The sequence below is a fragment of the Neolamprologus brichardi genome, chromosome 3, assembly GCF_056152115.1.
Source record: "Neolamprologus brichardi isolate AB-2024 chromosome 3, ASM5615211v1, whole genome shotgun sequence".
NCBI classification, from domain to species: Eukaryota; Metazoa; Chordata; class Actinopteri; order Cichliformes; family Cichlidae; genus Neolamprologus; species Neolamprologus brichardi.
The window spans coordinates 15,930,420-15,945,109 of NC_142106.1; the positions used below are offsets into that span (position 1 = coordinate 15,930,420).

At 38.9% G+C, this 14,690-nt stretch overlaps 1 protein-coding gene across 1 annotated transcript in view; it reads left to right on the plus strand.

Annotated features, from left to right (window-relative positions):
* The first annotated feature begins 874 nt into the window (after positions 1–874).
* The window catches only part of lratb.1 (lecithin retinol acyltransferase b, tandem duplicate 1), a 36,961-nt gene continuing 23,145 nt past the window's right edge, over positions 875–14,690 (plus strand). Inside the window, exons 1-13 of the mRNA XM_087832638.1 lie at positions 875–1,207; positions 1,839–1,939; positions 3,352–3,421; positions 3,503–3,633; positions 3,719–3,807; positions 3,891–3,990; positions 4,291–4,334; positions 5,180–5,257; positions 8,187–8,383; positions 12,395–12,459; positions 12,606–12,712; positions 12,810–12,912; positions 14,216–14,315. Coding sequence (XP_087688764.1) covers positions 955–1,207; positions 1,839–1,939; positions 3,352–3,421; positions 3,503–3,633; positions 3,719–3,807; positions 3,891–3,990; positions 4,291–4,334; positions 5,180–5,257; positions 8,187–8,383; positions 12,395–12,459; positions 12,606–12,712; positions 12,810–12,912; positions 14,216–14,315 — 1,438 coding nt within the window. The 5' untranslated portion in view covers positions 875–954. The remainder of the gene's footprint in view (positions 1,208–1,838; positions 1,940–3,351; positions 3,422–3,502; positions 3,634–3,718; positions 3,808–3,890; positions 3,991–4,290; positions 4,335–5,179; positions 5,258–8,186; positions 8,384–12,394; positions 12,460–12,605; positions 12,713–12,809; positions 12,913–14,215; positions 14,316–14,690) is intronic.

Genomic DNA, 14,690 nt, shown 5'->3' on the forward strand with positions numbered 1-14,690 from the left:
AGTGAAAGAGTAAGAAAATAAGTGAAAAGAGAATGGATGGATGGAGAACAGGAAGGACACCTGCTGGGCAGATTCATCATGTATCTCTGTTTGCTCGGGAATCCCAGAAGGGCTGAGTTTTTAAAAGCTAAAATGAGTTTAAAATTTCCAATTTAGACTGATGTTACATGACATGTTCTCTAAACAACGTTGCATCGGGTGTCAAAGTCACATCATCCTGAGGAATGTTAACAGAAGGGCAGATGCTGCTATAGAAACCTAAATAAAACTTTTATTTCTTATTTGAGTGAAATGTACTCAAATTGCATCAAGCATTGCTAAATAACATTTTTTTTAAACTTGAGTTGGATTTACTTGACATAAACATAAACTACCCAAATTTAATAAATAATAATAAAAAGATTGTGTGTCATAGAATCTTTCATTAATGACACTTGCACGTATCACGTGATATTAATTGAAATATTGTAATAGATTCAAAATATTATTTTATACACAGTTTGACAGTTGACACAGTTTCAAAGTTTGAATATTTTCCGTCATTTTCTGTGTATCTAAATAAAAATACTGCTGTAGATATATATATATATGTGTGTGTGTGTGTGTGTGTGTGTGTGTGTGTGTGTATTATATTCTCTTTCACAGAGGTTCGTTATTGTGTACTATTGTAAATTTAAGTTTTCTTTTATTTACTTACTTGTTACATTTGTTTAATTAATTAAATATAATAAAAATTACAAATTAAAAAAAAGTTAGGTTCTCCTTTCCGAACCACAGTAAAGCTGTTCCTTTTCTTTTATCCAAAATAAACAGGAAATCATCCGGAATGAGCAAAAAAACTGTGACGCGTTTCCCGTCGGACTGTTTTCATAGTTGTACCGGTGCACCTTGAACTCGTCTGAGTGGATTTCTCAGTTTTCTCGCACTTTAGCTCCATAAATAATTTTTTTCACGATGTCCAACTTTCCGCAGTTACTCCGAGCCGCGCCTGCGCCCTTCAGGCGGCTCTCTTGTGGCAGAGGCGCAAAAGGGAGCGTCAGTTTCAGTGTTAGCGGAAACTTTTTGCGCCTGCGCTCCTCAGCTGCGCTGTCATCCGACCCAGAGCACCGAAACAGACCCAGAACCCGGGGCTACGCGATCTACAGCCGCAGGGAGCCGGTCCGGATCGGCTGTGCATCCGGGTTCTGGGGGGACACGGCCACCTCAGGTAGGCCATCACGTCACCATCCATCACGATAACGCCGTGTAGATGTAGCTAAAAAAAAAAAAGGGTAAAACGTTATTGTTTTTATTATTATTATTATTATTATTATTATTATTATTATTGTTGCAGTTTTTGGTTTTACGTAGACGGTGATGGGTGCCTTTATTTGGCTTTCGTTTGTTGTCAAGTAAGTAAAATGTAATAATTAAGCACATTTAACATTTTCCCTCACCAAATTGCTGCACAGAGCATGCACGTTTACACTATACTTTATACTAAAGCTTTATACTTTTTATTACCTCTCAGATGGGGTATTGTTGTCATCCTGGTGGGCTTCCCAGTGCTGTTTTAAATCGTTACTTGACTTAGGAGCAGCACAGGTGCATATTAAGGGGCAGGGAGATGATTTGGGGGTTTCTTTTACCTAAATAAAGACATTCCTACCTTAAACTGCTGTGTATTAAAGAAAATCACCACTGCAGGAAATTGAATCTGTGACGTTTGTATTAAAAAACAGAAACATCAGCTGGTTTCGTAGGGTTTAGAGGAGCCTCAGAGTGAGCTGTTTGAGTCGGTGCAGCTGTCATCGAAGTATTTGTGCTCTGCTGCTGAGCCTGTTCTCCTGTGCTTTCAGTGCCTCAGCTGATCTACAGCGGGAAGCTGGACTTTCTGGTGTTTGACTACCTCAGTGAGATCACCATGTCTCTGCTCACCGCTGCCAAAACCAAAATGCCAGTGAGTTCCTGCATTTCCATAACCAAGACTGTTTTTACCACCTGCAGAGATACAGAAATATAAAATCAAATCAAAGAAGAATTTAAATGAACATCTTTACAAACATATACACACAGTGCTAAAATATATTAAAATATTCATGCAGCTGCTTGAGTTTTTTGTAGCTTAAAAATTCTACATTTAATTTTTGTAAAAGTTCGCATTGAAAATAGCCACTGACGCACAATCGGTAAGTTACCTATGGAGTCCAAACAAAACGTGTGTGGTTTACAGATTTATTGTAAAATGATAAACTTACCGTATTTTTTGGCCCATAAGGCGCACTGGATTATAAGATGCACTGTCAATGAGCGGGTCTGTTTTCAGACATAAGGCGCATTAAAGGAAACAAAACAGTCAGAAAAGTCAAACTTTACTCAACTCATTCTTCTTGCTTCCTCCACTTCTGTACCATTGATTCATTAATGTTGAATTCTCTGGCAGCTGCTTTATTCTCATGTTGTTGCAGTATATTAATGACTTTCCGTCATTTTCTGTGTATCTAAATAAAGATACTGCTGTATTGTGGAGGGATTATCTCAGTTGTTCTCTGGACTGAAGTTTGGTCCGTTTACAGCATCCTGCCATGCGAATGCATTTCTCACTAACCATCAGGAACCTTCACGTTGGCTTTTATTGAGTGGAAAAAAGTGAGCATTCATCCTCCAGCCTCACTGTTTATATTATGCTAACATAGCTGTGTCGCTAGCGATCACGTAGGACATCATTATTTACCGGCTAGTCCAACTTCAGTAACCCTGCAAACGTCACTGCTGTTTAGTTTTCTGTCTTTATTTAATGTTGGAAGTGATAGCAGAGCTGTACGTTTTTCAGAAATCTCTCGGTCAGAACATGGTATATCATGCTTAGGTGGAAACTAGCGAGCTAACTTCCTGCTAACTTCTAACTCCCTTAAGTTTAATACATTCTGTTTTCATTGATGCCTGGATGTTAAAGTTGATTGTTACACCTGGTAGAGCAGCAACACTGATCATTTTATTAAAGATGAAAGAATTTAGACAGTTTTTAACTCTCAGTTAAAAAGTCAAACAGTGTTTGTTTGACTTTGGGATGTGAAGCGGAGTTTATTCTGCAAGGCTTCTGACTACAGTAGCCATAATCCATCAAGCGGTCTCCAGAGGCCTGGTAATGAACCAGTCAACTGATTCAGGTGTGTTGACGCAGGGTGATATCTAAAACCTGCAGGACACCGGCCCTCGAAGCCTGGAGTCGCCCACCCCAGCTCCTAAGAGGAGAAACGGGGTTTGTAGGAGGGTTTTCTGCCTGCTGTTGCAGCTCCGTGCCTGCAGGGAGCAGCGCTGCTTCACCTCTCTCCCCACCTCTGCATTAACATCTGACTCTTGCTCTTGCAGAACCTCGGTTACACTCCAGACTTTGTCCAGGTTGCTCTGGCTCCGTTCATCAATGACATCCACAGGAAAGGTGAGTAAACAGCACAGCGGGAAGTGTGTTTCCATAGCAACAGTTGATCTCGTGATGAACGACAACCTCCTCTCTCATCAGGTATCCGCGTGGTCAGTAATGCGGGTGGCGTGAACCCTCTGGCCTGCGCTGAAGCCATACAGGAAGTAACCAAGAAGGCCGGCCTTGAACTCAAGGTCGCCGTGGTGACCGGTGATGACCTCATGCCTCATGTAATGCACCTCTAACATCCTCACTCCCTATTTAGTGTGATTGATTAAACGTTTAATCCTCTCCTTTCTTCTTCTCTTCTCTCAGAGGAGCAGCCTGTCTGACGTAAAGATGCCGGACGGCAGTGGCAGACAGCAGCTGCCTAAAACGCTGCACAGCATGAATGCCTACCTCGGGTACGGACGCCCTGCTTCGTGTTACAGATTTCAGCTGCAGCCCAAACAGCTGCTGAAAACCTCTGCCATGTCTCCGTTTCCAGGGCCGACCCTATCCGCCGCTGCCTTGACCTCGGAGCGGACATCGTAGTGACGGGACGCTGTGTGGACAGCGCCGTGGCCCTGGGGCCGCTCATGCACGCTGTAGGTTTTTAATTTCTAACATTTATTGGAATTCTTCCAGCATTTCTCCAAGAAGGGATCACACTTTGTCATCCTGCTGCACATTTTTGTTTTTTCTTTCCCTTTTGGACATCATGAGAGCCACAGCGAGGGTCAGGAACAAGCAGGCGTGGAAACAGCTGCAGTTCCGTTAGTGGCCACTTGAGGCAGACTTGATTCAAACACACTTATTTATTTACCTTCTACCAACAATCTGTTCGTGTGTTTGCTTGAGTCGACGCCAGAGACGTGATGTCTGTGTGTGTCTCTTATCTGCTGCAGTTTGGATGGGAGAGAAACGACTACGACCTGCTGGCAGCTGGAAGGTACACACACACACACACACACACACACAGAGAAACACACTTAGACATGCACAGACACGCACACACACAGACATGCATGGACACACACGCACAGACAGTGGTATTTGTGACACTATGTTTATTGTGAATTAAGATTAAAGTTAACAAATAAAATACCAAAAAGTTGCAATAAAACAAAAATTTAAATTAAGACTCCAAACTGTTAAAAGCCACAAACAGTGAAGCTGAGTAAATTACAATTAAGCTTTTGCAAGTAAATACAATTTAAGTAATGTTATAATTTTTTTATAATGCAGTTAATACGATTATATTTTATTATTATTAATTAATATAAAATATAACAATAACATTTGAGGAAGTCCAAACTGTATTTTTAAAAAGTGAAAATCAAATATTTTTTTAAAAAGTAAGAAAGATAAATGATGTTTTAAAAGGCTGTAAAATATTTAAATATTTAAAAGCAAGAAGAAAGTTACACTTGTTCCAAAAAATACTGAAAAAACTACAAAAATGTAAAATAATGTTTCAAAAACCTATAAATAAATTCAATTACAATTTAATGCATTAAAACTAAAATATTATTTTATATATTTAATAATATGGGTTACAAACACAACACAAATTAGAACAAAGCTAAATAAGGTTGACAGCAAAAACAATCAGGATTTAACTGAATAAAATTTAAGTTTGGTGATTAAATTTTCTATTCTGAACAAACGTTCGAAGATAAAGAAATGATTCTTGAAATTGTTTTTTATGATATTCGCTTGCGATGAAAATACTGTTTAAACCATCTCTGAACTTCAGATCATTTTGGTATATAGTCGTTGTTTTCTGTGTTCCAGTCTCGCAGGTCACCTGATCGAGTGCGGCGCTCAGAGCACAGGAGGCATCTTCACAGACTGGCATAAAGTTCCCGATTGGTAAGAATTTTATGGTTTTCAACAAACTTCTCAAAGCAGATCTGTGAATACAGCTCACGGGGTCAGAGAGTCAATGTTTGAATTATTTTCTTCACTTTTAAAGGTTTAAATGAGTAAACGGTAAGTTTTTACTTTTCAGACTGAGTACAAACTGTGAATGAAAGTTTTGAGAACAGTTTCAGAATAGATCCAGTTTCAGTCGTAGACTCAAACAAAGTTTTTTGCTGGCTTGACTTTGACAACTCTTTGATAACTTTCAGCATGATATTACCTAATGTATCTGTAATGTAATGTACCTAATTACCTAATTATCTGTCAGAGACATTTAACTACACATTTAATATGTTAATGTGAATTTCAGCAGTTTTTCTACATTATAAATTACACCAAATTACACCAATTACAATTTTGGTGTAAAATTACACCAAAAATTCTGGTAGCTCACTGCTCACGTGGTCTGCAGTTATAAAAAATAAAGGTTTTGTTGATTCATGGGCTTCTATTGTAGACAGTGAAAAGCAGGAATATTTATTTTGTTTATCCACTGCACTGATGTAGTATGACCAGCAGAATACCCTGTGAAACCTTTAACCCTTTAAGACCTACCACAGAACCAAGACTGCCAGAGCTTATCTTCATATGTTTACATGCTGTAGTGACATTTTTGGGAGCATTTCAAGTTGCTATACATCAATACAACCGTTATAGCCCAAATTGTAATAATATGTATGCATTAAGTCCATAATAACTACATAAATTGCAATAAACTACAATAAAATTGAAAATCATTTTTGGGGTTTTTGGGTTTTTGTTTTTTTTTACATATATTGCTGGTTAGAGACATTTAAGAGGCTTATCCCTCCAAACTGTAAATACAAAAAAGTTGCATAAAAAAGTTTCCAACAACAGAAAATTTATTTTGAGTGTCTTTATAGTTTTATTTTTGAGATTCACCAATTTTATATACTGCAGAAAAAACAAAAATAAATATTATGATGCAAATTTGCATCAAAATAAACTATTTCCAGCAGTGCAATTTGAGTTCTAAGCATCCCAGAAAAGCATAAAGTCAAACATGACTTTTAAAAAACCAGTATAGGCTTATATGGCCCTGAAGGTATAAAACTACATTTTCAGCGAAAATGACATCACTTCCGGTTGCGGGCAGGTAATGGCGGACATGCAATAGTTTGCGCTGACGTCTGTTCCAACGTAGGAAGTGTTATGAACAGCTGATCGGATCGGCAAAGCGTGTTTCTGGAATATTATGTTTTTGTTGCTGCAAGTGCTTTTTATGCAATTTTTGCAAAGCTATATGTGGAAGGAAACCGTGACCTAGGACAAGCTGATGGCATAAGATGTAAGTACAACTCCTCCAGTTTCATACGCAAAAAAAATTATTGCACTTATTATTATTATTATTATTATTATTACTACTACTAATTATTACGTGTTTCCAGTTCCACAGATTTAAAAATAGTTACGCAAAATGGAACGTGCCCGCTCCAACCGGTTTTAAAGGGTTAAAAATACAGTTAAAACCCCCAAAAAGTATGCCCTCCTTCATATATTTTATAGTCGTGTGGTGGACCAGATCTGAGTCTTTGTGGGGCCGATTCTGGTCCCGGGGCCCTATGTTTGACACCCCTGAGTTAGGCCTTTCTGCTTCTCAGTTTGTAATGAACCTTATTCACTGGTCACTGGTCCACTCTCTCACTTAATGTGAACAATCGGAAATGGGTAGATATTCAAAAGCTATGAAGTTAAAGATCAAATATTTTTCTTGACATTTAAATTAAGTTTAGTTTGTTGTTTTCAGCTTACAGTTAAAAAAAAAGCAGCTTAATTTTTTATTAGCTTGTCATGGCTGCAGGTTGTTAATCTTAACAGTTAGTAGCCTTGAGCTCCTTTTAGACTCCAACATTGATCACAGACTAAATTTGTGCAATGTCAGTGGAAGAGCTTAAGGGGAAAATGACTCTTAACTGTTCTGTCTGTATAAATCATTAAATCAAATTATCCTCACTATGGAAGGGAGTTTTTCCTTCCTGCTGTCTCCAAGTGTTTGCTCGTAGGGGGTCATTGGATTGTTGGGTTTTTCTCTGCATTATTGTGGGGTCTTTACCCAAACATATAAAGCTCCTGTGGGAACTGTTGTTCTATATAAATAGAATTAAACTGATTGAAGGTAAAACAGAACTTTTAAGCCACAATTAGCAGTGATGTGCATTTAAACCCATCATGCTTTGGGCTTGTGTTGCAGCCAGCGGCAAAAGAAATATTTCACCATTAGAGGCAAGAATGTATTAAATTAAAGGTCAGCAGATCCTTGAAGCAGACATCAGTGTGTCATAAATCAGAAGCTGGAAAACCCTCCAAATCCACAGCGGACTACCTCAGGAGGTTTTTCCATGGTTTATTTCCATGGTTGCTAATGTTCAAGCACACAGAAATCAGATCTCTCAAATGAGCACAGTGAGATAGACCCCAAAAGTCTCAAGGAGGTAGGAACATACTGGATGAATAACACATGAAAATTCAAAAACATTAAGGCTGTGATGTCTGCCAAAGAGGCTGTTAGTAAGTACTAAAGCAAGTTGCCCAAACCTTCTTTCAACCTTTGCCATAACAATTTAAGTTATTGTTGTTTAGAAACTGTAAAGTATCTAAACTTAAAAAAAAAAACCAGTTGCTTTATAGTATTAAACAAATGTGTTGTCTTTAAAGTTCTTCCCGGCTTATGGACTATAAATGCTTAAAAACCTTCACATCAAGACGAGGCGTGAAACCTTAAGGAGTTCCTAAAATGTCTTTTCTACACTGAAGACCTTCCATACTGTTGTCATTCAGAGCAACAACAAAGTGAAAATCTAAAAACTGAAACGATTTCAGTAGAAAGTCAAAGCCTGACCTTTGATTTGGGTCTCAGGGACAACATGGGTTTCCCGGTGGTCGAATGTTCCAGCGACGGCTCCTTCGTTCTCTCCAAACCGCCCAAAACTGGCGGCCTCGTTTCCTTCGGCACTGTCGCCGAGCAACTGGTATACGAGATCGGAGACCCACGGCGATACCTGCTGCCAGACGTCATCTGCGACTTCAGCCAGGTGGTGATCCAGGAGGTACCAGGTACTGCACGCAAACACAACCTCACACATACCGTTGAGGACATGACCGGCAGCTGAACTTTTGACTGTTTTCATAACCCTCAAGAACTCCTCAAACAAACCCATCTGGAGCTTTGACTCGACCCTTGATTGAACCCAACACCCTCCGCTGAACCTCCAATAAACTGTTCGTCAGCTCATCATTAGCAAATTATTCTCCTTAATATCAATCAACCCAGAGTGAACCCATCTCGAGCTGTGCTACAGTGTCTAACCTTCGGGTGAACTCCAGAACCATTGCCTGAACTCCCACTGAACTCTGCTTCTCTGATAAAAACCTCCGCTTTGCCCGATTTGAGTAATTAAATTTTTTCCATTTTGATTTTATTTGACAGAAAACACTGATGTGCCCAAATTTGGGGGATTTCTTTTACACTCCTACTCCTCTGCTTGAATAACTAACTAGAATCATGTACACTGTGTACATGTGAAGAAAATCTTGAATATTTCACACAAGTTCAAAAACATAACTCAACATAACTCAGTTTTGGGATGTAGGAGACAGTGAAAGTTTAGTTGTGAACAAATAACTTATATTTTTATTGTTTTTATGCATAAAAACACCCAAAACATGGACTGTTTGACATACTGCTTTTTTCTCCCAGTCATAACTGATCTCATAGACACATTCTGTGGATACCAGCACAGATAAACATCCATAAATCCAACTAAGATTAAGGGAAAAAAATACAGTTCAGAACTTGCCTGGAAATTTCCATGTTTTTACATCTTCTTCAGTATTAAAGCAATTCAGTGAGAGTTTTCTTTCCTTGTATGCTTTTACGTCAGTGTTTGTGAGCAGCAGTTCTCCATCCAACTTGCTGAGACTGAACCTGGTCCTTATAGATGTGGTTATATAAAGAAAAAACTAATTTTTCAGTCTTTTTTATTTTTTTTACCTAGTCTAATCTTGGCACATCTCAGCTTGGTGTGTAGTTTGTCCTTAAACATTCAGGAAGCTGGAGAAGTGAAGACAAAATAGATAAACAGTATCTAAAAATAATGACTTGAAGAAAAACGAACAGAAAACAGACCTGAGAGATGGGGCTGGCCCTTTAGTATCTTAAGTTTCCCGTATTAGAGCACTATCAGTCATAGGTTGGCCTCCAGAGAGCCCGGACATCACCATTATTAAAGTGGTGTGGGATCATCTTGACAGAGAACTGAAGAAAAGGCAGCCAACAAAGAAGAAGAGCTCTGATTGGTCTTCAACAAGCCTGGAGACTATTTCAATCTTACGAATTTACAACAAAGCTTGTCTAAGACATTTCAGGTTGTGCTGACGAATAAATCAAGTCATTCTAAATATTGACTTTCAAGTTTGTTATAATTGTGCACATGTTCCAGGTGTATTTGCACATGTTGTGATAAATTGCTGCATCTTTTTCCCATTTCACAAAAAGTGAGGGATGTTATTTGAAAAAATATTGACCTATCAGCAACAAACTGCTGCGTGAAGTCGTCTTGTTTCCCCATTTCTTCAATATCTGAGGCTTTACGTGACTAGAAAAATGTAGGTGATCACAGTCAAGATGGAGACCATAGTTAATGAGAGGTGTATAACATTTTGACCATGATTAAGAAACTTAATTAAGAAACTTTTTTGCTTTTAAACGAATTAACAAGGAGAGCTTGAGCTGAGGTTATGAGTACTCCATCTGGTTACTCTGGTTGTAGTTTTCTGTGTCAATGCACATTTCGCTAAAAGTAAAGTTTAAGTACAGAAAACCCGTTGTCTATTTTTTCTGTTTTTCTGTTTTATCACTTGGAGGAAGTGGTGACATACCAAATACGACATGGGAATTTTAGAGAAGTGTCAGATGAGGTCAGTAAGGTTAAATAGCTGGATGCAATGTTGTGCTTCCTATTTGCATCATGAAAACTTTATTTACAGTCGCTGGAACAAATAAACGGTAAAGGGAGCACTAAAATCTATGAATATGAACTTATTCAATATTTTTTTCTTCATTTATTGGAAATCAAATTTATAGTTTCCAATTTTATCAAACTGCTTTCTTTTTCCCTGTAATTATTCCATATATTTCTGTAAAATCCCAATGAATGGGATTCCTGAACTGAGAGGAAAGTCTGCTGTAATGCATACTTGGTTCAGATGTGTGGTAGCAGTAAGTGGATCAGCTCCTGCACAGAGTGTCCCACTTTCAGAGGGGGAAATGAACTTTTGGCTCTCACTGTTGCTAAAAATGTAAATATTTCAGTCTAATTGAGCTCCGGCTGAACTCCCGAGAGCCGTTTGACCACTCGAAGACCCGCTGCCCTCATTGGCTGTTTATTTTCTAACATGAAGGAGTCAGAAGAGTTGACCGCTGGTAAGTCTGCAGTCCGGTTCAAACAGGGGTGAACAAAGTGCTGCGTGATGTTTTCAGTGTACAGAGGGAGATATGAGGAGGTGAAGGACGGCGTTGAAAGATGGGGGATGAGAGGCAGAAGCGTCTCCCTCCTGTCTGTATATTTAAGTTCAGCGAGGTCAATGAACTATTTAATAAAACACAAAGCAGCTTAAAGGTCAAGCATGAAAAAACTACGAAGTAACTGGAAAACATTAAAGGAAACCCTTGAAAACACATCAACTCTCACTGAGATAAGGAACATCTATACTGGGAAATGTGTCAGGAAAGAAGAGATGCCACATCAACGATCTGATGAAAATGATCAAACTACAGGGGCCTGAATTTAAGGGCACCTTGGAAATCAAAGTAAGATAATGTGGCAGCTTAGCCCATTTGGCCAGAGTTGTTTTTCATTGCAACAACTCAAAATGGTATTCAGTAGTTTGATGGCCCCCCTGTGCAGGCAGTTCCTTCGTCCTTCAGGAACTGCCTGCATACCCTCGCCACATGAGACTTTTGTCTGGAGGAACCCAAGACTCAGTGCACCAGTGTGCCAGTGTAGGGTCTGACAGTGGGTCCGGGGATTTAAGCCTGATAGCTAATGGCACTCAGGGTGCCGTTGCCTAGCCTGTAGATGTCTGTGTGTCTCCATGCAGGCCATCAATGACCCAACACCAAACCTGTCATCCTGAATGATGTTACAGGCAGCATAGCAACCTCCATGATTTCTCCAGAGCCTCTCCCTTCTGTCACATGTGCTCAGGGTGAACCTGCTCTCTGTGGAAAGCACAGGAGGCCATTGATGGACAATTCTGGTATTCTATGGCAAATGCCAACCTTGCTCCACAATGTTGGACACTGAGTATCAGGCAAACTAAAGGATGTCAGGTTCTCAGGCAACACTCATGAAGTTTGTTTCTGGTTGTTTAGTCAGAGACATTCACACCAGTGTCCTTCTGGAAGTCACTTTGTTGCTCTGTTCCTCAAAGCAGCAGATACCAGTTCCCTGAATGGGTTAAGGGCCTCCTATGGCACTCTCCAGCTCTCCTAGAGTAAATGCTTTTCTCCTGAATTCTCCTCCGTGATCTTAAGACTATGCTGAGAGAAATTCTAAAATGTTTTTTTTTTTAATTTAAAAAAAGCATGTAAAACAGTTGTGAAAATATGGGAAATAATAGTAAGCAACTAGAATAGAAAGAATGTACAAATTTAAAATGAAACTACATTTAATTTAATAATCTACAAGTTTTTTTATAAACAATTTAGATTTTTAAATGAGATTAATAAAAAATAAATAAAAATTAAACAAACTAAAATTAAATTACATGAAATTAAAAGATTGATAAAATTTTAATATAATGCAATAAAATAAAAATATGCAATAAATAATTTAAACAAAAATACAATAAATTAAAATGATAAAAGCAAGAACGATCTGAAACAAAAAAATAATTTTTAATTAAGAAATGTTTGTAAATGTATGTTTTTCTTAGATATGTAAAAATTAAATCTTCAATTTTCCAATCAACCGTAATACCATTAAAGTAATTACATTACATTACATTGTTTTATTAACACATGACATTTTGATGTTGTGAAGTTGTTTTTGTGTGTGTTTTCAGGTGATGAGGGGGGAGCTGTCAGAGTAACTGGGGCGCAGGGCTTCGCCCCGTCACATGACTACAAGGTTAAAAAAAAACTGTATTTGACCCTTATTTTGATATAATATGTCGATAACGTGGAATATCGAGTGCCACACAGGTCAACTTTTTAAATAATATTCTACTGTAATTTAGAGTTTGTGTCCTGTCACCTTCACCATCCTCCTTACAGGTTTGTGCGACTTACATGGACGGGTTCAGGGCGACCGCCGTGTGTCCGGTCACCGGGCCGAGAGCAGCGAAGAAGGCCAGAAGAACGGCAGAGAGCATCATCAAACGGTGGGAACAGGAATCACAGCTCAGTGTACTCTGAACTGTGTGGATTTAAACATTAACTGCTGTGTGTGTGTGTGTGTGTGTGTGTGTGTGTGGTTAGGACAAAGAAGATGTTTAAACAGTTGGGACTGGAAGATTTCAGCTCGGTTAACATCCAGGTCCTTGGAGCTGAAGACACATACGGTGCCAATGCTCGCTATAAGGTAAGACTAAAAAAATGCCAAAAGCTGCAGTTCCTCGAATGTCCACTTGAGGCTCCAACAGCGGGTCAGTCTCCATCACTCTCATGTTAACTTGACACATTTTTTAAAAAATATTTTAAAAATGAAATAATAATATCTTAGATCAGCGGTCCCAAACCTTTTTTGCGCCCCGGACCAGTTTACCTTCCACAATATTTTCACGGCCCGGCCTTTAAGATACAACAAAATAAAACCAGTACTGGTACCAAAAAAAGAAGATTAATTCATAAAATACAGGAAAAGACCCAGGGAAATGGAGTTAACGATAGAAACGATAAAAAATAACAATAAAAACTGATAAAAACCCAGAAAACCATAAATTTCACACCTGAGCCTCAACTCTCGCGGCCTACCAAACGACTCACAGACCGGGCGCGGGTGTTGGGGACCACTGTTTTAGATAAATAAAACATAGACTTAATAAGACATAACAGGAAAAAAAATTACATAGAATATGTCATTTTTTCTTTAACACAGTGTTAAAGAAGGCCTGCTCAATCCACCACATCATGAAACATCAGTCACAGTAGAAATACAGATGAACCCCCCCAGGATAAGTTAGACAAACGAAACACACACGCACATACATACAACCGTCCCAGCACTTTATCGATGAAGCATTAAGTGAATCACACCATGGTAAAAACACTTAGTGTGGCTGTGTCCTTGCTTTATATTCAAAGCTCTGCCCTGTCAGCTGACTTTTAGTTTTTCATAAAATTAAATAATGAGATGAAGATTCTCTGCAGGAAACAGGAACCTTGTATTTTATACAAAGCAGTAGAAACTGGATGAGAACAGAAACCCCTCAGAGTTGTAGTGTACATAGCTCAGAGTGGACTCGGCAGACATGCGTGCCTCTGTTAAGATCTCACATAAGAACAGAAGCTGAACAAGCTGCTGGACGTCTTCTCTGTTTCTTTTGGTACAACCCCCCTCATTTTTTTTTTTAGTGTTTACTGATCAATGGATTTACTTCATCTTAGTTTTCCTTCTTTTGTTTCTCTGCATCCTTTCCCTTCCTAAGGGTTAAGGGTCACAGCTAAGCTTGTGTCAAGTCTCTAAATGCCCCCTTCTATCACCCGCCTTCATCTTGACACAAACCCGCTGTTCTACATCCAACCTTCACATCTCCTTTACCACAAGTAGGTGAAGGGTCGCAGTAAAGCCTGTTTCATGCCTCTTATTTTGACTCCTTTCACCACTTTCACCTCTCAGACTATCTCCATTGATCATTAAATTTACGTTTCCTGTCTTTTTTCAGGACTCCCGGGAGGCTGTGATCTGGTTGGCCGTCCACCACAAACAGAAGAAAGCTCTGGAGCTTTTCTCCAGAGAAGTGGCTCCTGCGGGGACCGGCATGGGTACGACTAACCCCGTTATCTCCTCTTTAAACTCTCTAAACTTGTTCATAGTACGCAAAGACCTTTACGATGAGATCTGAGGACATCTGGATGTGGTAGCAGCTGCTTATATAAGTGTCTTTTCATGGTTATTAGAAGGAGAACAGAGTTGTCTATACAGTAGTGAATAATGCATCCACTCTGGAGGCTTGTTTAATGGATAAGATTACCACTGTTAGTAAAATCGATTGATATTTAATTACAAATTCAAACACAGTCCGTATTCTTTCTCGCTGTTAGTGCGGCCTGAGAAACCTGGGATACACTTCTTTGCTTGTCTTACTGACCTTATTACGTCTTATCATAAAAAATATAGAGATCGTATCGTTAGAAACT